We start from the raw sequence: 25,356 nt of genomic DNA, 5'->3' as shown, positions 1-25,356 counted from the left end.
TTCACAAAATTGTTTGTTCGTCTGCCCTACGGCTGTTGTTGTTAAATTTCTCCAAAACTTGATTGCAAACCAGTTAAATTTCATTTTTACTTTTTGCATCCGACAAATTTACAGCAAATACTAGCCGCCTTTTTTGCTCTTAAAAGAGATACAGTTACAGAATTCATAATAAAGAATGTTGCCATTCAATAGGTATTATGTAAAGAAATTAATTGATGTCAAAATTCGATTAATTTTGCAGTTAAATATTAAATATAAAATGAAAGATTGGTAATATTTAAGTGTGGTTTAAAAAATTGTACAAGGCATATGAATTTTAATATTTGTATATTGTAAAATATTACATTTTAAATATTAGAATTTAGTTTTAAGTAGTCAAATAAAATGACTCTGCAAGGAAATTTTTTTATTTTTCTTATTTTTTCAATGTTGGGTTTATGTTTGTGCCAAGAAGTTTGCTTAACTCTTCCTAGAGCATCGCCCGAACAGGGTTCTAACCAGCAAATGGTAAGACAGGGAAAAATGGGGCCAAAAGGGGTAAAAGGTGAACAGGGGGCTTGCGGGGAATGTCTTTGTGCTGACAATCGGGATGCTCTACAGGGATTAACGAATCAACTTAATTTATTAAGAGGTTGGTTTATTTAAATAATGTTTTTAATTTTAGCAGTTTTATGTAATTGTTATTTTTTTTTTGTTTACCTGATATTGATTTTTTTGTTTAAGAGTTGATAACTGGAAATCACTCAGCCGACCGCTTTGACAAAGGTATTTAAAGATTGTCAAAAAAACTCAATCTTTTCTTGTCTTTACCTTTCTAAACTTATTGTAGTCGAGTATTGTGCCGCTGGATTAAAAAATGGAAGCATATTAAATGATCAGATTACCGCTTCTGAGTTTTGGGAGAATGATCCTAGCCACAGACCACAATGGGGAAGGTTGGACAATGTACCAGTTCCAGGAGTACACATTGGGGCCTGGGCTACAAATTCTGGGGTATGGTATAGTGAGGCCTTGAATTCAAGTCTCAGGCGATGTTATACATGTTTCCATTACGTGTATCCATTTATAGGCTACTAGTTGTTTTAAGTAATATATAATCACAGGATGGAACGGGTGAGTGGATTCAAGTCGACTTTAAGCAACCGACATACCTAACTGGAGTTGTTACTCAAGGTAGACCTAAGGGACGGCAGTGGATTCAAACATTTAAAATTGCTCACGGTAATTCTGAAAACAATTTAAACATCATTAGGACTTCGAGCGGAGGAGAATTGGTTAGTAAAACCTTTATAAATCTGAACAACTCAACATTTCAATACATTTCGTGAATACTTTATTTAAATTAAGGAACAAAAAATGTTATTGGGTTAGTTTGTCGGGGCTGAGTTTTTCTGATTTAGGTTGTTTGCAGTTTAAATTAATTTAAAACCATCTCAAATCTTTTTTTTGTATATTCGGTTTTAGATTTTTAATGGAAATTGGGACGCCGATAGCTACATGATCAACATGTTTCCTAACCCAATTAAATCGAGATTTGTTCGTTTGATTATAGTACAATCTATTGACGGTTTGCTTAGAATGGAATTTCTAAATTGCTAACTTGCTGTTGCATATTAGTTGCTTTAATAAATATTTCTGTTATAAACGTCATGACAGTATAATTTAGACAATATTTAATATCGCAGTTGTTTAACATAATACAAGCAGAGTTTATTGGTGTTAAATTTAAGCTATTTTATTTTATTTTACTTAAATAGTTGTTTGAAAGCTATTACGTCAAATTATCATTAAAAATAATGGTTCAGATTAATTGGACAACACCTATCTTTACTAAGGGTTATATCAACCTAAAGTTAAGGAAAATTCAAGGTTTTTGTATTTTTCTGAAATGAACTCTGTTACTACATTTATGCGCCTTGGGCCCTGCACGTTGTCATTTAAGTGCGTTTTTCTGAAAATAATTCGACAAAGAAAATTATTCATTTTGCAAAAAGTGGGAATACCGTTACGTCAATTCAACACTTAATCTTTATAGCAATCTACATAAAATCTAAAATGCTTGTATATAGGCCTCGGGATATGTTTATTACAGGATATGTTTATTAGAATTTTCAAATCTAAATTAAACGATTTATTTTGTATAAACTTCGACTCTTACTACATAGGCCTGCAACAGCTTCTTTTTTTAAATATAAATATACTTACGTTGATTTAAAATTGTGGGTATATACTTATGTTGATTTAATTCGTATTATTACAGGACTTTTAGTTCTTATACGTAAAAGATAAACAATTAAAATGATTTTGCAAAAAAGCATCGCATTATTTTTGTTTATATCAATGCTGGGCTCGTGTTTTGGCCAGGAGGTTTGCTTAACTCTTCCTAGATCATCGCCGGTACAAGGTACTGATCAGCAGATGGGGAGACCGGGTAAAATGGGGCCAAAAGGGGTAAAAGGTGAACAGGGTGCCTGCGGAGAATGTCTTTGTGCGGAGAATCAGGATGCTTTGCAGGAGTTAACAACTCAGATTAATGTATTAAGAGGTTAATATATTACAAAACTTTTTTGTTTTTTTTATAAAATTGTTAATTGGCAACAAACTATTGTTAATTTCTTTCGTTTAAATCTAATTTTTGTTTTATTAGGACTGGTGTTGGAAAACTTATCCAGCAATCGATTTGATAAAGGTAAACTGACGCCAACAAATAAAATACCAACATTACAACGGTCAAATTATTTTATATTTACTTTACAGTCAATAATTGTGGGGTCGGATTAAAAGATGGAAGAATATTAAACAATCAAATCACTGCTTCTTCGACATTTGAGAATGATGAGGGTCGCATGCCAAAATGGGCAAGATTGGATAATGTGCCAGCAGCAGGACGTATTGGTGCATGGGGATTAGGATCAAGGTCTGGGGTAAGTTTTTAGTATAGTGAAGTAAACCGGTCATTTAAAAAGTTTTGAGTCGCATCGCAGATGCACTTTTTATTCTTTAACTCGTCGTAAACAAAAAATAATGCAATTATTATACCGATTTTTTTATAAAAATTATAAAAAAGTGACGATTTCGCTTTTGGTAAATGTTTTTTTTTTTGCATCATAATATGGTTATAGACTTTTTTTATTTTTATTGTGTGTGCTGTTGTGACGTGTTTTAGCTATTCGTAAACGGCTGGCTAAAGGGCGAATAGTGTGGCATTGGTGCGGCTCGAACCCGAAACCTCTTGGCTCGCTGCTATGAATGGTATACCACATTTACGGAATGTTTAATGGGTTACTGTAATTTACAATCAGAGTTATATGTTTACAGACTCCAAACGGGGATTGGATTCAGGTCGACTTTAGAAATCGAACATATGTGACAGGAGTTGTAACTCAAGGCAGGCCCATGAAACTCCGATGGGTTGAAAAATTTAAAATTGCTCATGGAAACTTGGAAAACAATTTAAACTTAATTAAAGGTTTAAATGGAGAAGATCTGGTAAGTAAAAATATATTTACATGTTGTTGTATAACTTTGAAAAAAAATTAATATTATTAAGTTTTTGGTTATAGATTTTTGAAGGTAATTGGGACAACAACAGCTACATGATCAACATGTTTCCAAATCCAATCAAGTCGAGATTTGTTCGTTTGATTATAGTCCAATCAAAAAATAATGCGGTGTTGAGAATGGAATTTCTTAACTGTTAAATGGGGCTTTGAGAAAATTGACATAAGCTTTATTTTGAAATAAAATTTGCTTTGTAAATATACAACCAATGTTATTGCTAATTACACAAAGCTAATATAAACTTTAGCTCTTTATATGTATAAAATTATATGTATAAATCTAATTATAAGTTTTTTTATTATATATAAAAACAATACTACGACTTTAACATTAAATCTAGCGCATTAAACGTGTTGATACTTCAGGCTGTGACCTTGTAACTAAACAAATAACATAATACATTTAGGCTAAGTGAAGTTAAAAAAATTGTTTCTGCTTTTTTCGGTATAGCTTTTTTTTCCAAGAACGCAGTCTTGATCTACCATGAAATAATAAGTAAAGAATGATCTTATTGTTAAAACTATTACCTTGTTTTTAGCTTTGATGACATCGTAAACAGATAATTTTAAAATAATGCTGATTCGTGAAACTACGTTTCATTTGTTTTTTATCAAAAAGTTTGTTTGTCTGCCTTACGGCTGTTTTTATTGACCAACTTAAAAACTTGATTGTATTGCTTATAAATTACGTTTTTTAATCAAGTTTCAGACGAGGTTATAGCTAATGTTATATAGTCGCTTATCCTATTTCTAAAACTTACAGTTATAGAATCCACTTTATTAAAAACGAAATTTAACATTAAATTTTAATTAACTTTTTTTTAATTAATAATTATAAAAAGTAAGATTGGTAATATTGAAATTTGGTTTTACTAAGTCTAGCCATGCAACAATAAAAACGTTCAAGGCTTTCTTTATATTGATGTATGATATTAAATTGCAGAAAATAAAGCACACCAGTTTTAGAATAAATAAATAAAATGAATCTGCAAAGAAGTTTTTTACTGTTTCTTATTATTACAATGTTGGGTTTATGTTCGTGCCAAGAAGTATGCTTAACCCTTCCCAAAACATCGTCAGTACAAGGTGGTAATAATCAGGTGGGGCGACCGGGTAAAATGGGCCCAAAGGGGGTTAAAGGTGAACAGGGTGCCTGCGGAGAGTGTCAATGTTCGGACAATCATGATGCTCTGCAGATATTAACAAATCAGCTAAATTTATTGAGAGGTTTGTTTAATTTAATTTGACATATTTTTTAAATTTAAAATATTCATTTAATTGTTAACCGTTATATTTATTTAATATTTTATTTTAGAATTGGTGATTGAAAATCACTCAATGGACGGCTTTGATAAAGGTAAATTCAATTTTAATAGTAAAACCAATTTCTCATGCTTGTTTGCTTTCATTAAATTTTACTTTCTATTTTCAGTTAAGTATTGTGCTGCTGGGTTAAAAGATGGCAGCATATTAAATGAGCAGTTTAATGCTTCTCAGTATTGGAGAAATGATCCTGGCCACAGACCACAATGGGCAAGATTGGACAATGTACCGGTACCAGGAGTACACATTGGGGCCTGGGCTACAACCTCTGTGGTAAGTTATTAAGAGTCTTAGGTTCAAATCTTAAACTCACTCATGCTATGTTAGTACCTTACTAGTCGATACGGTCGGGATTTTATTTGTCGTAATACAGTCGCAACTCTTAACTAATATTTTCCGCAATAATTTACTTGCGCACCACAAATGGCAGTGCTTTTTATTTTTAATGGTTATAAATTGAACACATATATTGTCCACTAAGGACCATCATTTAAAGGTTGTGTTAGCCTGTTAACATAGGACAATGTGTTAATATAGGATGGTGCTGGTGAGTGGATTCAAGTTGACTTTCGACAGCCTACGTATCTAACTGGTATTGTGACACAGGGTAGACCTAGTACTTATTATAGAGCACAATGGGTTCATGAATTTAAAATTGCTCACGGAAATGAAGAAAACTATTTAAACATCATTAAAAATCAAAACGGAGAGGAATTGGTAAGTAAAAAGTTATATATTTACCAACTAAGCAAGTTCTAAAACAATGGTATTTTTGTAAATAGGTTTTTCAAGGTAATTGGGACAACAACAGCTACATGATCAACATGTTTCCTAACCCAATTAAATCAAGATTTGTTCGTTTGATTATAGTCCGTTCTCTTGGCGGCTTGCTAAGAATGGAATATCTTAACTGTTAATTTGCTGTTAAATTAACAACATTTTAACAAGTCTACATTCAAAGAAATGTTTAATGTTTTGGAAATATTATAATTTGTAATAAAGCATTAATCGAAAAACCATTTATTTGTATTAGATCTTATGTAGGCTAACTGTGTTTGTTATTTTAATATAAACTTTGGTTGAGTTTCTTCAAAAATACAACAAAGCCTTATTAAAGAGCTTTAGAAGTTAGATATATTTTTACTAAATTATTAAAAGTGAGCTTACAATTACCGGCAGTGTGGTTTAGAGGTTAGAACACTTACTACACCACACATGCGGTCGTAGGTTCAATTCCCATTGCTCTCATGCTGTAGCGCCCTTGAATAAAAGTCGCTATAAACGGTATAAACTGCTGCTAAGCCACCACTTAATCAGCAGCATAAATGTCGGGCAATTATAATCTATATAATATCCCAAACTGCCACAGGCTACTCGTGACTGGGTCGGAGTAACTGATGTTACTCTAAGTCGCGCATTTGACTTTCCCACATCTAGGATAAAGATATATACAAAAAAAATTGTCTGCCATAGCAAAATATTGGTTAAATTAGGCAAACTAAATCAACGCATGTTGTTTTGAATATTTTAAAACACTTGTCATTAAATCACTTGATATGTTAAAACCACATCAAACATAATTTCCGTTGATAACGTATGACGTTGCTATTAACTATAAATTCATATGTTGGTCAAAACATGTTTTTAAAAGTCGTCAAATAATGTTAATTTGGTATACATGTTTTTATCAAGCATAAGCTTATGTTGTACATATATTAACTTCGCTATGGTTGTAAGCCTTCCGAGGTTTTTGAACTTTTTGTTTTTTTTAGCAAAAGGTTTATAGTGACAGCAGTATAACAAAAAGTGGAAGACATTTTTTTTAGTTCAGTTCTTTTCTAAACATAAATAATTAAAAAATTTTATGTTTTACTTGTATATATAGTTTGGTGGGGTATAAACGTACAAAGCTAAAATGGATATTATAATCATAATATTTCTAGTTATTTCAATGTTTGGTTTATGTTCGAGCCAGGAAGTTTGCCTAACTCTTCCAAAAGCGTTTCATCACATTGACAAAAGTAATTTTTCAGATACGTTTATCTTAAATTAACCGGCAGTGTAGTGTTTACTTAGAACACATGGCTTCATCACATGATGCTCTTAGTTCGATCCCCAACGGTTTCATGCTGTAGCGCCCTAAAAAAGGCGCTATGCTGTATAAACTTTTGTTAAACAGGTTAATTTTTGGGCAAATATATTCAATAATATCCCAAACTTCCAAATTCAACTCAAGGCTGAGATTTTATTTTATGCCAAGGCTATAAAATCGACCTTACCTTAACGAAGGTCAACAAACGCCAAAAATGCAAAAAATTTTACAACAATTTTATTTTTAACATGTAGTCGAGTATTGTGGCGTTGGATTAAAAGACGGTAGAATATTAAACGATCAGATCACAGCTTCTGAAGTATATCAAGATCACCCTCATCACGATCCACATTGGGGAAGATTGGACAATGAGCCGAAATCTGGTGTGCACGAGGGAGCATGGGCTACTAATCCTGGGGTAGGTGGTCGTATATTAAATAGAGTAGTATGCTGATCAAGGCATAAGGTATACCGACCAGAAAGTTTGAAGTCTAAGCCGCACTAATTCCGCACTATTTGTATTACGAACATTTCGCTTTTACACTTCTTACTTTATGTTGCAACAATTTTTTATAGACAGCAGCCGGTGAGTGGATTCAAGTAGACTTTCGGCAGCCAACATATATAACAGGTATTGTAACACAGGGAAGACCTAGCACCTATTATAGACCACAGTGGATTGAAGAATTTAAAATTGCTCACGGAAATGTGGAAAACAATTTGAACATCATTAAAAATCAAAACGGTGAAGAGTTGGTAAGCAAAAAGTTTTAAAGTTGATCAACTAAGCAAGGTGTAAAACAGGTAAATTTTGTTTTCTTTTTAATTTTCAGATATTTCAAGGTAATTGGGACAACAACAGCTACATGATCAACATGTTTCCAAATCCAATCAAATCAAGATTTGTTCGTTTGATTATAGTTCGTTCAATTGACGGCTTGCTAAGAATGGAATTTCTTAACTGTTAATTTGCTATTAAGTTATTTGCTAATTACATTGTAAATAATTTATATTTAATTACAATTGGATAATTTACCTCATAAAAATAAACAAAAATTTTAAATGTTTTGGAAATATTATAATCTATAATAAAGCATCAATCGAAAAACCATAAATTTGTGTTTGACCTTACGGCAGTTTCAACAAGCGATTATTTCCTAGTAGTATTGTTTGTGCTGCGCTAAATATAGCCTAAAGGAACTAAGAGAAAAAGTAAGTAGGAAATTAAAGTCGAGGTGTTTGTGAATTCCAAAGCTTAAAAAGTGGGCTAATTAAATTGATTCTACAGAAAAAAGACTAAAATGTAAGTAAATAACATAATATTTTAAAAAGTTGTAAGTATCAACATGAGTATCGATTCAATAAAGTTAAAAAACTTAAGGCGTACAAATGCCTTAAAATGCAATTTACATTAAGGCTTAGTGGTATCATCTACGTTTTGTCTTTATTTGCTTATGAGATATATGGTCAAAATACTGAACTTTCTGGCTTGTTTGGAACTTTTTCCAGTCCGGACTTTCCACAGACTTACCCGAATGATGTTAATACAACATGGAGAATAACAGTTAGAGCTGGATATAGAGTTCGCCTGTATTTTACGGTGTTTGATATAGAGGACTCGTTTGAGCCTGACATAGGTTTTTGCGCTTACGACTACATCAAGGTAATTTGTCTATGGTAAATTAAAAGTATTTGTCATAGTCTTTTTGGTTAGTATGATTGTTTGCCTTTGGCTAAAGTTCTGTTTACATTTGAAATGGTTCATTTTAACTGGTTATTCAGCAATTGCAAATGGCTTACTTCTTAACACTGTTAAAAGTCAATTACGTATTAAAGTAAATCAAATATGTTTAAAATGACATAACCTATTTATTTAGGCTTTTTATAAAATTATTTTTTATTAATCTTTATTACAATCTACAGTTTTTTAAAAAGAATATTCCTCTATGCCATGTAATTTTGTTTTAACGCTAGAGGCTATTAAGCTAGCTTAAAGCTGATGACAATTTGTAAAAATCAAAAATTAAAATTTTAAATAAGTTTTGTTTTTAACAACAAAACTTTTTTTATATTAATTACCAATTTAAACTTTATTCTTTAGAAAGGATAAGAGTTAAAGAATATACACAAAACCTCCAAAACTTTAAACATTAAAACATTTACTACCTTATATGTAAATTTGATATGTTTTAGATAAATGAAAAACGGTGGTGTGGAAATTTTGATGCGGGTGTAGGCAATGCTTATCAGAACGCGGTTTATAAATCGGACGAAAATGTCATGATAGTTCAGTTTGTTTCTGATTACTCAAACGAAGATCCAAATTTAGAGGGATTCGTGGCACATTATGCTGAAGAAGGTAATTGAACATTTTTTATGATTTAATTTTGATTTTAGATTCAAATTACCACATTGTGTATAAAAATGGCTGAATAACTGTGCTTTTATAGAGAAACAAATAATAATTTTTATTTTTTAGATATAAACGAGTGTAAAACAATTAAAGATATGGTATACAGCGGAGTTGATGACTGGGATCTTATTCTATATTGTAGTCACGAATGCCATAACACTCGGGGTTCCTATTATTGTTCATGTAGACCTGGCTTTACCTTGCATTCTAATAGACATACATGCGTCGGTTAGTATTCGTTATAGCCTAACTTGGAAAGTATGATTAATAGTATTAGGTTTAAGGGTTAACTTTTGGTTGATTTTTTAGCTGATTGTGCTGACGAAGCTATAGTTGAAAGGGAAGGGATGCTGATGTCTCCAGAATATCCGAACTTGTATTCTAAACTTTCTGATTGTGAAAGTAAAATAGATGTAAGATATATTATTACTAACAGTCTTTCAGTGTCTGTTTAATTTCTTATGGTTATTTGGCTTGATATACTAATTTTTTGTCGGTTGAAGATTAACAGCTTAAACACTCAAGGAAATTTTTTTTCTAACTTTGTTATTACTGTTTTTTTTTTTATAATTACATTGGGTACTTATCGGACTTATTAGTAAATAATATCAATAGTGCTTTACTCAAGGTCGCTGCAATATTGAAGCGGTGAGAATCCAACCCAATAATGTAATTCCCATTTCACTTTTTAAGTGATGCGCCAATTTACAGACTTTAGTTTTTCTGTTTTTATTACCTATAGTTGATTATGTTTTTTTTTTTTTAAAAGGTTGGTGTGGGACGGACGATTGAAATAAGATTCGAAGATTCGTTTGAAATCGAGAAACATTTTGAATTGGGTTGTGTGTACGATTGGCTCAAGGTAAATATATATCAGAACTGTTTTAAATAACCAGTGGGCTCTGGATACATACTAATTCTGTGCTATGACAACATTTGTTAACAACTCTTTCTTAAAAAAGAGACCACTAAAAACCATTTATTTATATAAAAGGATATTTTATTGAAATACATATTCTTGAAATCCAAAATTTTGAATACAATATTTTACAAAAATTTAAGTCAAAATTTGTTTTTAGGTTTTTGATTTTGGATAAAACGTTTATTCGGCTACCTAGTTTTTGATAAAATGTTAGTAACTTAAAAATACAACTTACATGCTTACAAAAAATCAAATATTTTTTTTTTTACTATTTTTATTTTTTAATTTTTTAGGTCGACGGCGGAAGGGCTGACACTGAATATACTTTCTGTGGCTCAGTGGCGCCGTTTAACGGAAGTTGGCACATGTTTGATTCAAGTACTTTGTCAGTCACTTTACATTCTGATCTAAGCGTTGAACACATGGGCTACAAAATGTATTACAGATCAAGAGGTAAAAATATGTTAAATTTTTTTTTGTTATTAGTAGACTGGATTACATATAAAATTTACCATACAATTCCTAACAGAATGGAAGTTGTTACATGTATTTGATTTTTTTTATTTAAAATGGTTTTTAAATTTATCGATGCAGGTGTACAGTGTCGAGAGGAAATAATTGCACCACAAAACGGAGAAGTCACCAGCGCCATAAGGGATGTCTATGAACACGGTGACATCATAACAATCGGTTGTCTGCCAGGATACGAGATAGCGGGAAATTCCGAAGTCACGTGTTTCTTGAACGGCACATGGGGAAAAATTCCCGCATGTGAAAGTAATTAAATCATAATTAATTCAAGTTTAGTAAAACCAACAGCGTGGTGTAGTGGTCAGATAGCTTGGATTTATTGTATGTAGTCCTTGGTTCGATTCCCACTGCTCACAAGCCTGGGGCCTTTAAGTTTAAGGCGCTGTAAACGGTATAAACTTCTGCTGAGCCAACAACTGATTAGCAGCTTAATTATTAGGAAATGATAATCTCTATAAATATTCTAAACTGCTTAAGGCACCTCTAGTCATGGTAATTGATGTTACTTTATGTTTAAGTAATGAAGTCGACTTTTCCACATCGAGGATAAACAAATATAAAATAAATTGTTACTTTGATTGTTTAAATGCTTATTTTTTAGTTATATCTTGTCCGTTCCCCAAGGACATTATCAACCGACACAAGATTCAATATAAATCAAATATATTTGAACTGGAAGTAACCTATCAGTCAACTTTCTCGTTGGATTGTCAAATTTGGTAAATATTGTGTATATCATGTTCTTTGGACATGCATAAATCATTTATAAAAGGTTTTAATTGTTCTTTATATACATTTATCTTTAATGTGGAACTTTTGCGGTTAAACATATGGTCACATCTGATATCTTAATTTTGTCTCCTGTTATTTTTGGCTGTGTGGATATATAATTGTTATACTATCTTATAATAGCTTAAAAATTAGGTTTTTGTCTTGGTATGATTTCGTATCGTTTATAGCAAAATACTTAAGGGTGATTAAGATCAATACTTAAACGATAGGTTTAAATTTTCATATGTACCTTAGAAATTGTTATAACCTCGTTTAATTTAAATATTTAGGTATGGTAAATCATCTGGTGTTTTTGATTGGATTTGTGCTGCGGACAAAACATGGCAACCAGCATCTGAACCTGTAACAAGAAACACGTTGCTGCCTGTGTGTACTCCAGGTATACAATCATTTTCTATGTTTTTTAAAAATTAAATTGGCCAAAACCTAAGATTTTATAAATTGGCCAAAACCTAAGATACTTTTAAACTGATTTGGTTGGTATATACACAAACTTTGTATATAATATTTCATACCATCTTAAAATCGTTTTACAACTCTTATCATTTTGATATTTTTCTTTAGAGTGTGGGGTAAAAAATCAGGCAAATAATTTAAACATTCTTGGATTTGTGTTGGGCGGGAGAAAATCTAGAATCGGAGAATGGCCTTGGATGGCTTATATTTCCTTATCCCCTGGTAAGTACAAAAATTAATTAGATCCTTATGTTAATGTTTAGCCTATTTTTGTACGGTTTATTTTTAAAGCAATTATATCTACTACATTATTTTGGATTTTTTATACGGCACTATTTTTCCAGTTTTGAGTTTAGTTTATTGGGTCCTACTTATCTTATTAGGTTCAAATTAAACGTTAAATTGCCGGTTTAAAGTCGTTGAACTCGCGTTTAATAACTTTTTTTTATTAAAAATGTAACTTTGTTTTATGTATAGTAAGAAAAGATACTTTTTGCGGAGGGTCACTGGTCTCCGAGCAGTATGTCATCTCAGCAGCCCATTGTTTTGGAAGGTAAAAGTTATTTAAAAAAATGGCTCGGTAAAGAGCTTCTTATTGCACATTTTTTTGGTATAACATAAGTAAAAACATTGTAATAATTAACAATTATGCAGATATGAAATCGAAGATATAAGAGTAGATCTGGGTGTTACAAATAGAAAAAATTCTTCCAACGTATTCAGACAGGTGGGGCTATCAACTTAAACTTATAGGTTTTAAAACTGAGCTTTACAATATTCTAGTGCGTCGTTGAAATGTTTAAAGGTGTCACACTAAGCTTAATTGGTCCTATAAATGCCTTTTTTGCCCGGTTGGTCTCTAGCCTTTTTTGTCACTTACGCAACTCTGTCACTAATGCAATGTCTACAATAAAGGACAAACTTAAACTTGAGCGGTTGCAGCTCTATGTTATTATTTAAACAAAAGTTAATACAACTTAAAAATAAAAAATATGTTTTTGTAGCATGACACTAAAGTTGCAAATTCATTTTTTCAGAGTTTTAGAGTGATTGAATGGGACATCCACGAAAACTTTTCAAAACAGAATCCACTTGGTGAATTTGACAGCGACATTGCCATTCTCAAGCTCAGTTCAAGGGCTACCATTAACAGATTTGTACATAAACAGTTTCACGTTATAAGATTGGTTTAAAGTAGGTTTTGCGGTAGTTTATTAAAAGGGCAGATTAATTGGTAGCTTTACAAAGGCAGCGTGGTATAGTGGTTAGAACCCTTCCTCTTTCTACACTACATGAGGTCCTGGGTTTGACCCCCAGTTATCTTATGGTGTAGCGCCCTTAAGTAAGGCGATATAAAGGGTATCAACTCCTGCTAAGCTGGAACTTATTCAGCAGCGTTATTATCGGGCATTTTTTATTCTATAATATCCCAAACTGTCACAGGCAACTCGAGACTGAGTCGGAGTAACTAATGTTACTCAATATTTAGGTCGCACATTCAACCTTCCCACATCGAGGATATAATCGATATCTACAAAAAAGAGCATTGTGTGTAATAGTCTATAATTTACTTAATAGGATATTTACTATCAACAGGTTCGGCCGATCTGTTTGCCAAGAAGTGTACGGGAAAAAGAATTGCCACAACGGGGCTTGCGTGGTTCGGATTTGTACCAAGAGCGGGGTGTGGTGATTGGTTGGGGATATAACGGTAAACTTTCACTGTGGTGTCTTGCATTAATCAGTATTTCTTAGGGTAAAAAGTTTGTTCTTCAATGTTTTATTTTAGAAACAAGACACGTCCAAGATATTTCTAGAACGGGGAGAGTACCGTTGGTTCCAATGGATGTTTGTATACCACATTATACTCAACAAACGAACGGAATACCTGCTTTTCGATTAGCAAAGGTTAGCGACAACATGCTGTGCGCTGGATTTTTGTAAGTCGACATTTATTAATACTACAACAATTTCTGTTGTTAAGGTACTTAAATCTTATTTTTTTAGTGTTAAACTATAGACAATATATAATATTGTTGTACGCAAGTTTTAAAAAAGCAGCATCTTACTTAATGTCTTTTATTTGTATTAATTTTATTTGTAGAAACCGAGTTCGAGATTCATGTAATGGAGATTCCGGTGGACCTCTTTCGTGGCGTGATTTGTCCTCAAACAGATGGTTTCTAAATGGAGTTGTGTCATTCGGAACAACTCTTAACGACTGCAATGTTTTACAAGGGATAGGAATATATACAAATGTTGGGAAATTTGTTGAGTATATTGACGAAATTATCGGGTGAAATAAAATAGAAATACAAAACAAAATGTGCAATTTCTGTAGGGAATAAAGAGTATTAACTGTTTTTATTGAGAATCAAAAAAATTATGTTTAGATAGTCAGCAATTAAATAACAGAAGTGTATTGAAAATGTTAAATATATCAATTTGAGGATAAAAGTATTATTTACGCTACAACGATTATTTTGTAACAACGTTACCCACGATGCAACTGCATCGTTCTCTTTTTACGGCAACAATCCGACAACATGGGTCATCAGAATATCTGGCATTCTCACCCTAGAAAATACGGTCGTGGCTCCCGATGCTGGTAAGTTTTTTGATAACAAAATGTTTATTTAAATACTGTACATGATTTTCAGAGTACTGTTGCACTTTGTTGTTGTTTTTTTAACGTTTGTAGTTTAAAATTTGCGTACAAAGTCTGAAAGTATGCAATTAAATTCGGGCAATTCGTTTTAAACTGTATATATCTTTATCCTTGATGTGGAAAGATCAAATGCGCGACCTAAACATAGAGTAACATCAGTTACTCGGACCCAGTGTTGCATTTAAAAAAATGTAAGAAATTGTTTGGAATATTAAATATTATAAAATTGACTGTTAGGTCGACGCTAATAGACTGTTAGGTTGACCCCATACTAATTATTCGATTATTGATCAGTTGACTGGCTGATGTTTCTCCAAAACGATGTTATTCTTAAAATAAATGTAACAATAAAAGAATTATATTATATAATATATAAATACCATAGACAACTTGAGACTGGGTTGGGGTAACTGATGTTACTCTATGTTTAGGTTGCAAAGTCGACCTTTCTACATAAAGGATAACAGCATATATATAAAACATAATTACTATTTAATAAAAAAGTAATTTCCTAAAATTTAATTTTATAAGGCTTAAAGGTGTCAAAATTGTTTGTCTGTTTGATTAAAATGTAAAAAAACTTTTATATTTTTAATTTTAAGTCGCATCACCGGCAATAAACATGGGCTTATTAGAAAATATGGCTTGAACATTTCACGTCAGTGTTTTCGTGAATTTGCCAAGGATATTGGATTCCAAAAGGTAGGAAGATAAATATTAAAGTTATGGTGTAAAGTTTCCTTAATTATTAAAAACTTATAATTTAATTTATGTTTTATTAGTTGGACTAAAACAATGATCTAATGTGCATGGCAAGATGGAAATAGTCACATCTATATATTTTGTTGTATCTTTATTAAATAAAATAAGATAATAACATTTCTGTGTGGTTTTTTAATTATAATTATTTACTCGTATAATATTATACGAGATTTAGGTAAGTATTATTGCTTCCACACTTAAAAAGGTAAGTTACATTTTTTTCTAAATTTTTATGTATAAATAAATGCTTTTATTAACCCAAATTTATTTTTAGAAGAAAAATGAATTAAGATTTTCATACCCATCTTGACAAATCGGTAGGCAAATAGTTCAATTTTAGCAGCATTAATTAAAGTATATATTTAATTAATATTAGGTATTTCAACTAGGAATAGTCTCTTATGGCATTGTTGCTTGGCTGCGTAAAAACTTGCTTATATAATCTTTTAAAATATAAAAACTGCCTTTAATAGAAAATCTTACTTTTTTTAGGTTTTCTAAAATAGGGTTGAAGCGCTTTATTTGGTTTTAAAAGTTACTGAAAGAAGAAGTTATAGTGTAAGTAAAATGACTTTATACAAAATATATTAGTATTTTATTAAACAGAATGATGAGAACTTTGGAATTACCGTCAGATTTTATTTGATTGATAAACATGGCTGTTTTGCTGACTGCTTTATAAAAAAAAATAAGTTTCTAAATTTTGCGTAGTTCAGAAAGTAAAATTTCTTTATTTACAACTTTTTAGAAACTTAATCAAGCAAGTAAGCTGTGGAATTACAGGAAATTCTTTTTTAAATTTAGTTTTAAATAGTAAGTATATATACCTGTATTTTTATAGTTTTTTTTAATGTATATAAAATAAATGCAGAATGATGAAAACTTTGGAATTACCGTCAGAATTTATTTGATTGAAAAAAATGGCTGTTTTGCTGACTGCATTTTATCTGAAAATAATAACATGTGAACACTTTATACAATAACTTAAATGTAATTTCAAATATATACATATTAAAAAATCAACTTTTAACAATAATCAAATTTTTAAAGGATGATGTAGAAAACAAATGGATTCACGTCACATCTTTTCATTTTGTAAACGAAAAACAAGTATATATGATATTCTTGATTGCTTTGGTAAGAGTTTTAAAACATTTTTTACACTTTTATTACTGGCAATGATTAATTATTATTCATACTGTCTGAAAATTTTATGTTTTATGATAAAAAGCTTTACAATGAGCCAAAAAAAAGTGTTTTTTATGTAGTTAGGTTCTTGGATAGTTTTTGTTAAATTTTTTTTTTTTTTTTTTTAGATTCCTGTTAAAGTTGAATTTTAAACAAAATATGGTACTCTATTTTTAAGGTATGTTGTTATATATATGTTTTATGTTTTTGATTAGATTTTAGTTATAAAAAAAATGTAGAATGATGAAAACTTTGGAATTACCGTCAGAATTTTTTTGATTGATAAACATGGCTGTTTTGCTGACTGCATTTTTAAAAAAAAAATGCCTTTAAGTTTTGTTATTTTCACAAAATGAAGTAACTTAATTTTTTTACAGAATGATAACTACACAAAGAATGTTACAATGCCCAAGAAAAGAAGGGCTTATTTAAATCTGGTTGTAAATGTAAGCACATGTTTTTATTAGTATTTTATATTTATTTACAATAAATGCAGAATGATGAAAACTTTGGAATTACCGTCAGATTTTATTTGATTGATAAACATGGCTGTTTTGCTGACTGCATTTTATTTGTTTATTAATAAATATACTGCATGGTTTTTTAATTCTTATTTAAAAAATTTAACTTGTTTTTTGGCGAATATTTATTTATTAGCAAATAATAATAAAACCATGTCTATTATTATTTTTGCAACAACGAAAATGTATTAACAACTTAAATTATTTTATTAAGAAAAAGAAATTCAAGGTGTTGAAAAGCTTAAAATTTTGTGCGATGACAAAAATTTATTCAAAAATGTTAGGTAAGCTTGTAGTTGTTTATTTTTCTATGTTACTAACTAACAATTAGTAATTTTTTTTAAACACATTACAAATTTTACCTTTTTGTAAATTTTAGTGCATTTTTTAGATTAAAAAAAAGTGTTAGTATATATATATAAAAATAAAGCTTTAATTTTTCGGTTATTTATTTTGTTATTTGTTTTTTAATTATTATGGGCTAAATAAATGCAGAATGATGAAAACTTTGGAATTACCGTCAGAATTTAATTGATTGAAAAAAATGGCTGTTTTGCTGACTGCATTTTATTTGTTTGTTAATAAATATACTTTTATTTCTTGTTTAAAAAATTTAACTTGTTTTTTGGCGACTATTTATTCGTTAGCAAAAAATAATAAAACCATGTCTATTATTATTTTTGCAACAACGAAAATGTATTAACAACTTAAATTATTTTATTTTAAGAAAAGAACTTTAAGTTGGTAAAAAGCTTAAAAATTTTGTGCGATGACAAAAATACATTCAAAAATGTTAGGTAAGCTTGTAGTTGTTTATTTTTCTATGTTACAAACTAACAATTAGTATATAATTTTTTTTTAAACATATTACAAATTTTACCTTTTTATAAATTTTAGTACATTTTTTTAGATTAAAAAAAAAATGTGGGTATATATATGAAAATAAAGCTTCTTTAATTTTTCGGTTATTTATTTTGTTATTTGTTTTTTAATTATTATGAGCCAAATAAATGCAGAATGATGAAAATTTTGGAATTACCGTCAGATTTTATTTGATTGAAAAAAAATGGCTGTTTTGCTGACTGCATTTTAACTGTTATTTATAAATAAACATTTACAATGGTTTTACTATAAAAAATCTAATATTATTTACATTTTCTTTTAGATGAAAAAACACGTGATTTAAAAAAAAATGTTTTCAAAAAAAGTTCAACTGCTTTTTGGTGAATGTGTACACACACCTACAGTAAAAATAAAACAAAAATTTATAATATTGTTTCTTTTTTTGGGTAATAAAAATACTGGTTAAAATAGCAAAAATGTACTTCAAGATAATACTTAAAAAGAAAAAGGAAAATTAGGCGGCCTGTTAAACTATCTGCCCTGGACTACTTAACCATGAACGGTTTTGTTTTGGTTTGTTGCTTCAAGCTTTAATTAACAAAAATACTTGTAAAAACGTTTTCTGGTTGGTAGAATTGTCTAATGTCACACAGAACTTGCTGCTCCGTTACTCGGGTGTGTAATTTCCATTCTGTGACGTCATCGTTGGGTTTATTCGATTCCATTTTAGTGTCACGCAACATATGGTTGCAATTGTTACGTAAACGAGAAGCGAACCAATCAGAGCAAAGAAAGCGATAACCAGAGGATGTCTACGTAACAAATAAATGCTTAATTGATAAATTTATATAAAAGTAAAAAAAGATTTTACAAATATATACAAAATTGATAAATTTATATAATAGTAAAAAAAGATTTTTTATAACATCCCTCTTAATAAAGGTTACTTATTCAGAGACTTCAAATCAATCCCCCCTTATCTCATGCTGTAGCGCCCTTGAGTAAGGCGCTATAAACGGTATGAACTCATGCTGAGCCAGCACTTAATCAGCAGCATAATTAATGGGCAATTATAATCTATAACATCCCAAACTGCCACAGGCAACTCGAGACTGGGTCGGAGTAACTGATGTTACTTTATGTTTAAGTCGCGCATTCGACTTTCCCACATCGAGGATAAAGATATATATTTAAAAAAAAAATATATATATATATGATTTAAAGTGTCCCAATCTTTTACTTAAAGCTGTTAAATTGATCAAAACTTGATGATGGCTCGTTGTTTTGTAATTCAACCATATTGTTCTGTGTTTGTGCCAAAGTTGTTGTAGTTTGTAGTGGTTTTGTAGTTGTTACAGTTGACATTGTGGTCGTGGTGGTGCTAACTGTTAAATTTGAATGTACGTTATTATATTAAATTTACAGTTTAGGTACGTAGTAAACTGGCAGCGTGACGTGTTTTGCCTTCTGTTTTACCTTCTGAAGTAGTAACCGGCCTAGTTCTTTCCAAGCAAGGTCCATTAATATCGTCTGAACTGTCCAAGCAAATATCCCTTCCACCACACATATTTTCACGACTGAAGCAATATGATTCGTCGTGGCATAGCATATACCTTAAAAATTAATTGTATTTAATTTAAAAAAACGGACAGTTTTGCCTTGCTACCGTATAAAAAAGGCTGGAGGTAGGCTAACATAGTAATATATGTATATACTATTTATTTGTTTTAGCCATTAAAACGCTTACAATCTTTATACCATTATGATAGCCTACAATTAGCTTTATTTTTTATGTTAAAAGGCTTTGGGTATTTAACTACTGAGTTTAATTTATTTACTGTTCTGGACATCTATCACTATAAGCCGGCCAAAAATCGTGAAGTTCTCGTCTAATATACTCGTCAGAGGGCGTTGTTCTTTGTTCTCTTCTGGTCACATATTGTCGTTTTTCGCGTGATATTGGAGCATCTAAATAATTTTATAAAATTAAATAAAAAACGAGGTCTAAAGCAGTAGAGTATTTTTTTAAAGGATGTAAAAAAAATTGTAATCATAATTGCACATTGAGTTACTAAATAATTCTATCTTTTACTGCGCAACTAATTTTACAAATCAATGCTAAAATAATTGTTTTCAAGATTAAGTAACTGCATTTACCTTCGATCTTTTGTGGCGACTTTAACAAAAATATACTAAAAACGATAAGAAAAATAGAACTTAGAAATCCAACTAAACTTTTTTTATTCATTTTTGTAAAACAGGTTTTAAGCAAAAAATCTCCTAAAATTTTTTTAATTTTTTTGCTTTAACTTTTATTGAAATTTTGTGTAATTAATTTTACCAAGAAACTGCTATTTATATAACTTTAATAACTTGAATATTATTCTAAAATGACAAATTTTGTTTCTGATTTGCTATTTATTGACTTCAATTTTTTTGGTAATTTTTCTTACTTAATTTTGACGTAATAAATACTTAAGCACCCTAATAAAAATTCTCAAATATTACAATCGGCGATGATTCGCTTCTTCCGTCTAAGCTCTGTTAACTTTTAAGGGCTCTTTAGAAACAGGTTGATCTCGCGGTCACTTTAACCGGATCTCTGGCGCAAGTGTTTACTCTCGGATTTTGGCACGTTTAACAAAAGGAAATTAAAAACTTTTTAAACACTTAAAACTGTTGTGATTTTGGATTATCAAAACGTTAATTAACCAAATCCAAATGTGATACAATTGTAACATTTGTTATTTTAAGTGAAGGTTTTAAAGAAGTGTTTTTGAGATCAAGATTTAAAATCTTGTTTCATATTTTAAGCTTTTTTTAATTTTTACTAACTTTATTTGAATTAAGTTTTTTAGGCTACATCATGTGTAGTTTATGGTCCCTAGACGAACTCTTTAACTTTTCGGATGTTGTCAAATTTTGCGTTAATTTCTTTTACAGTTTTTTTTTTATGTTACTTTAAAAGTTATTTATAGCAGGGATTTTGAACAACATCGTTTGATTTTTGCGCTTTGTTTATTCAGTTTCTTACTAGAGCAAATAAAAAAAATTTACTTTAAATTTTCGTTCAATTTAATTCCAAGTTGTGACTTTTTGATGTCGTATTATTTCTGATTAAATTATAGTTTCGATGTTTTATTGTTTTGGAAACACTAATCCTACTTACTTGCTTAAGAGATCGTTGAAACAAGAGATTTGAATACTCGGCCATTTTCCCACACTTTCCTTTTTTCATTGTGACATCATAGAGTTTGTTATTGTTGCAACTTCTGGTTCATTAATCGAGATATGACGAAGTGCTGTGTGGGCTGAGAATCACAATTCTCACAAAGTCACCTGTGGATTTCGAAAGGGGAATTCTGTGATTCGGCAAATTGGTCTCCATGCTAAATTGAATATCAATGAAAAAAAAACAAAGACCGAAAATTATTTTATAATCTTATAATTAGGTCGACACTGGTGCATATTCTATAAGAGTGATTATGTAATATCAATGTTTCTATTAAGTTGGACTAAATTTGCAAATAAAAGTTAAAAAACAGGCAACTAAGCATTAATTTATTTATCTATGTTGTAGTATATGTCTATCCACCAATATATAAATAACGTCTAAGATGCTTAATTTAATTTATATCTACTATAGAGCCACCATTAAAGAGTTAAATATTTCAATAGTAAAAAAACACAATTATGACCATCGATTATCAGTTACCAAATGATAGTTTTAATGACTATTTGGGGCGTCTATTCGTATACTAATAGTCAAATCAATTTATTTACCATTTGTTTATTGTTGGTATTTATTGGAAAAAAGAATTGCAATTAGATAATCGATTATCTTGTAGCGTAATCTGGGTTATAGTATTTGGTAAGAATTATCGGTGAATTAAAGAATAATGTTTTTAAAAAATACTATCATCAGGTTAAATGTTTAATTTTTATTTTATTTTATTTAATTTATTTTAAATACTACACGAAACCTTGGGGCAAATGGAAACCTTGTTTTAAACAACTCTTTACCACCACCTTACGGGTGGTAATGTGCAAGAATTTTCTTTTATTAATTTTGAGTTTTTTTTTAAATTTTTTTTTATTAATTTTATCATTTTAGTGTATTTAAACTTTAGGGCGGTAAAAATCCAATCTAACTTAATTGGATGTTTAAGTATTTGTTACCATGTCTAATTGTAGTTACGAGACCCAGTACTCGATGGTAGATTTAATGAGTTAAATTGCATTTTGGTAATTTAAAGCTGGTCGTAAAATGCATAAGATATATTACCAAAAGCTGTTGTCGGCGTGATGCAAATAAATAATTCGCAACTCTCTTGGGAGACCGCTTTCCAATATTGCGTTCGACCGCAATGCGAGCGCGTTTTGCCCGCCACTGGAATGTTTTCTCCCCGATCGAGAAGAGAAATTATCGACCCTGGTCACGTGACAGCGTGACGCGTTTCAGCTGTTGGCAACCTGATGACATGCGTCGATTTGTTATTGTTGCAAGATTCGATATTGCCAGAGTGCCGATAGGCTATGTTATAATAAATTGCACCGACTTATAAGCTAAGTTTAAAGGAATATAATGACAATACCTTGCTTGATTATTTTAACCCTGCACCTTAGCTCTGCACTTTTTTGTCGCATATAACCGCAGTTAAATATTTTATAACGTAATAATGTAAAATCCGATTTCCCTTTCGTCCGCATTAGCGTGCGGTATCTGACTATGCAATAAAGTTTATTTAAATTAAAGGAAAATAAAAACTCTTGTGAACCTTCTCTTGTAATGCTAATGCTGGCTGCCAATATACTGCTTTGACAGTTTAAATTATGTTTTGTGAGCTGTAAGGCTAACATTAGCCATAGACTTATAATGTAGTATAGCTTATAACAAATGCATCTAGCATTACAAATGTTACCGAAAGCAAATGCAAGAAAATGTAGGTGTTTTACAGTTATGGAGTATAAATTTAATCGACTATTTTTCAAGGTATAAAGTTTTCAAATTTTATAAATTGTTGTATGATTGACTTATGGCATTATAAAGGCGGATATTAAATTAACTTTTATCGATTAAGTGCTTACCAAGTTTTTATTTTTATCGGCATGAAGGATATTAGCCAACAAAAACATTTGGAAATGAAATATCGTAGGCTAGGCCAGAGAGGATGTGAATATTTTATGCTTCAACGCATCGTTGAATCTTAATACAAGGTCGTATTTGATGTAAACGAGTCTTTTCAATGCAATGACGCCCAAGTTAGATTGGTATTAAAGTAATAGTTTTTGTTTATTGGCACAATTGCTTCCAAAGCTGATTTGTGCTAACGCCTAGCTTAAATACCCCACAAAAATGTTAATTAACGCAAATTCAATTTGCTACTGAACCCTTATGCTATCCAAAAATAGATCTTAGTAACGCAATTAACCCTTGAAATGTTTTGTGCGTTTTAACTTACAAAACTAATACAACACCGACAGCAAATTTTCTGACATACTTTAACAAAAAACGTCGGTTTTTTACTCTTTTCTCTTTTTTTGACGCGTGTTTTGCCAAGCGCATTGCTATTTGGACTTACTAGTTTATTGTGTTAGCTGCGTGCCAGCTTTGAAATTAGATTACAGGCTTGTTGTTATTGTTTCGGCTCTGTACTCTCAAAGAAAAAAAAACAGCTAAGGAAAACAATATTTTAAGGGAAAATTTATAGGTAGTGACTGACCCGTTTAGCTTAAAGCTTGAGTTTATTTTAAAACTTACTCATATGGACTTTTTTATTGATTTTATGACTGCTTTTATTTGTTTATAGATATTTTAAGGGATAAAATGCGTAGCTTTAATACAATTTTGCTTTAATAAAGCCTACTTTAGTTCTATAAAACAAACACAATATTAAACTGGTTAAGGTAATGTATTAAAGAAATATAGAAAAGTAATGTAAGTAAAAGTATTGGAGAAATCAATTCAGGCTTAATTCATAAGGTCATTTAAAGAAAGTGTTAATTGTTTTGTCATTGATGTTGCTTTATGAGCTACTTGGCTTTAATATTTCAAAGAACATGTTTTTTAAATTTATCTTTATTAGTAAATAATATAATTAATAAGTACTTAGGCTTACAGACAGTTGACAGGAACCTAAAAATGAGTTGTCATATTATAATTAACTTTGCATAGATTTTTTAAAATGTCATGTTTTACATATTTTGACATAACTTAGTTATAACGGTAAATTAGAATCTAAAAAGCAAGGTTTAGGGTAAGTTTTAATAAAGCAGTTAGTTGATTTTGTATATTAAGAAATTATAATTTTAATACGTCATAATTGTTAACAATTGTTTGTTTTTTTAAAGTATTTATAATTTCGATTTGCTAGTCGTTCTAGATTTCGTTTAGTACGCTTTCCAGTTGAACGATTTTATATCGTTAAGTTGACATCAAATTCCCTGTACGCCAGATAGTTTTGCAATCAGCTATCCAGCTAATTGCTGGCTCGGACTCGGACATTTAAATAATTAAAAGCACAAAAGATTTACTGCCTTTCTGCTCTCAGAGTTGATTAACCGAATCCTAATGCTGAGTACTCTAATAAGACAAGGCGGGTTGTTTTTAGATGCCAATCCCTTGCCATTGATTGTCTTTTACCATCGCGAGGTTATTAGTTCGATCGATCCACAAATAATTGAAACGCGGATTTCTATGTCGGATTTGCCTGCATGTTGCTGACCTTTCTAGTTTTATATTTTTGAACTAAGCAGATTTGTTATATAGCAAACCAGGCATAATAAAGTATTAAATAAATATTAAATTATTTAGACTAGTGGTTACTTGCCCAGTTGGTAGTAGTAGTAGTATCAGTTTATAACTCGAAATGCCACCGTTACGCTGCTTGATTTTTGGCTAGTCGGTTTTCTATGTTACCCCCCAAAAAGGTGCAATAAATTATTAATCAGTCATAACAGATATTGTCGGTCTGCATAGAATACAATATGGTAGGAACACTGGCCTATTGTACGCGGTATTATGTTGGGTATTGTTTGCGGCCTAAAACTTGATCGTAAGGTTAAAGAAATGGGATAGCTGTGGTCGGTTTTATAGTAAATTTTTTTTAATGTTTTTTTTTTGAATTTGCATCTTAAGTTAAAAGCATTTTTTTAGGACTGCCAATCCTGAAAACTAGAAATGAGAATTAGAAATTCAGTTTAGTAATTTTTTGGAAATTTTAAAGTTGAACAAATTTAAAATAGCATAAATTAGATTTTTTGGCTTTTTTAAAGTACCAGTGAC

At 30.5% G+C, this 25,356-nt stretch overlaps 5 protein-coding genes and 1 long non-coding RNA gene across 6 annotated transcripts; 5 read left to right on the top strand and 1 right to left on the bottom strand.

The window, feature by feature from the left end:
• The first annotated feature begins 1,622 nt into the window (after positions 1-1,622).
• LOC145750853 (lactadherin-like) lies at positions 1,623-7,943 on the top strand. Its single transcript, XM_082566925.1, has 9 exons — positions 1,623-2,545; positions 2,648-2,689; positions 2,758-2,924; positions 3,319-3,489; positions 3,564-3,696; positions 6,827-6,904; positions 7,230-7,393; positions 7,552-7,731; positions 7,809-7,943. The coding sequence occupies exons 1-9, from the start codon at positions 2,299-2,301 to the stop codon at positions 7,941-7,943; spliced, it is 1,317 nt and encodes a 438-aa protein (XP_082423051.1). The 5' UTR covers positions 1,623-2,298.
• Positions 4,509-5,904, top strand: LOC145750297 (lactadherin-like). The gene is made up of 5 exons (XM_082566294.1): positions 4,509-4,787; positions 4,876-4,917; positions 4,993-5,156; positions 5,421-5,600; positions 5,666-5,904. Exons 1-5 carry the CDS (start codon positions 4,541-4,543, stop codon positions 5,798-5,800), a joined length of 768 nt encoding a protein of 255 aa, XP_082422420.1. The 5' UTR covers positions 4,509-4,540; the 3' UTR covers positions 5,801-5,904.
• Positions 7,944-8,175: 232 nt separating the features above from the next.
• Positions 8,176-14,403, top strand: LOC145750248 (mannan-binding lectin serine protease 2-like). The gene is made up of 17 exons (XM_082566238.1): positions 8,176-8,278; positions 8,392-8,638; positions 9,169-9,334; positions 9,455-9,616; positions 9,698-9,801; positions 10,158-10,250; positions 10,604-10,763; positions 10,905-11,087; positions 11,443-11,560; positions 11,903-12,012; positions 12,198-12,311; positions 12,567-12,642; positions 12,744-12,816; positions 13,127-13,246; positions 13,686-13,800; positions 13,879-14,029; positions 14,194-14,403. Coding segments are annotated over exons 1-17 (2,190 nt in total). The 5' UTR covers positions 8,176-8,276; the 3' UTR covers positions 14,390-14,403.
• A 209-nt stretch (positions 14,404-14,612) lies between these two features.
• Positions 14,613-15,636, top strand: LOC145749645 (small ribosomal subunit protein uS14-like). The gene is made up of 3 exons (XM_082565468.1): positions 14,613-14,697; positions 15,360-15,459; positions 15,540-15,636. The coding sequence occupies exons 1-3, from the start codon at positions 14,636-14,638 to the stop codon at positions 15,546-15,548; spliced, it is 171 nt and encodes a 56-aa protein (XP_082421594.1). The 5' UTR covers positions 14,613-14,635; the 3' UTR covers positions 15,549-15,636.
• A 61-nt stretch (positions 15,637-15,697) lies between these two features.
• On the top strand, positions 15,698-18,804 carry LOC145749643 (uncharacterized). The gene is made up of 9 exons (XR_014283643.1): positions 15,698-15,836; positions 16,012-16,077; positions 16,268-16,332; positions 16,570-16,656; positions 16,836-16,885; positions 17,085-17,153; positions 17,443-17,512; positions 17,956-18,025; positions 18,394-18,804. It is a non-coding gene; the product is annotated as an uncharacterized LOC145749643 (long non-coding RNA).
• LOC145749642 (uncharacterized) lies at positions 18,170-20,435 on the bottom strand. Its single transcript, XM_082565467.1, has 5 exons — positions 20,229-20,435; positions 19,910-20,039; positions 19,548-19,684; positions 19,312-19,456; positions 18,170-18,883 (listed from the first exon to the last, which is right to left on the bottom strand). The coding sequence occupies exons 1-5, from the start codon at positions 20,317-20,319 to the stop codon at positions 18,739-18,741; spliced, it is 648 nt and encodes a 215-aa protein (XP_082421593.1). The 5' UTR covers positions 20,320-20,435; the 3' UTR covers positions 18,170-18,738.
• Between the last annotated feature and the right edge of the window lie 4,921 nt (positions 20,436-25,356).

The sequence above is a fragment of the Corella eumyota genome, chromosome 4 (genome assembly GCF_963082875.1).
Source record: "Corella eumyota chromosome 4, kaCorEumy4.1, whole genome shotgun sequence".
NCBI lineage: Eukaryota > Metazoa > Chordata > Ascidiacea > Phlebobranchia > Corellidae > Corella > Corella eumyota.
Note: the sequence above shows the minus strand (reverse complement) of the source record. Positions and strands in the feature narration are given on the sequence as shown.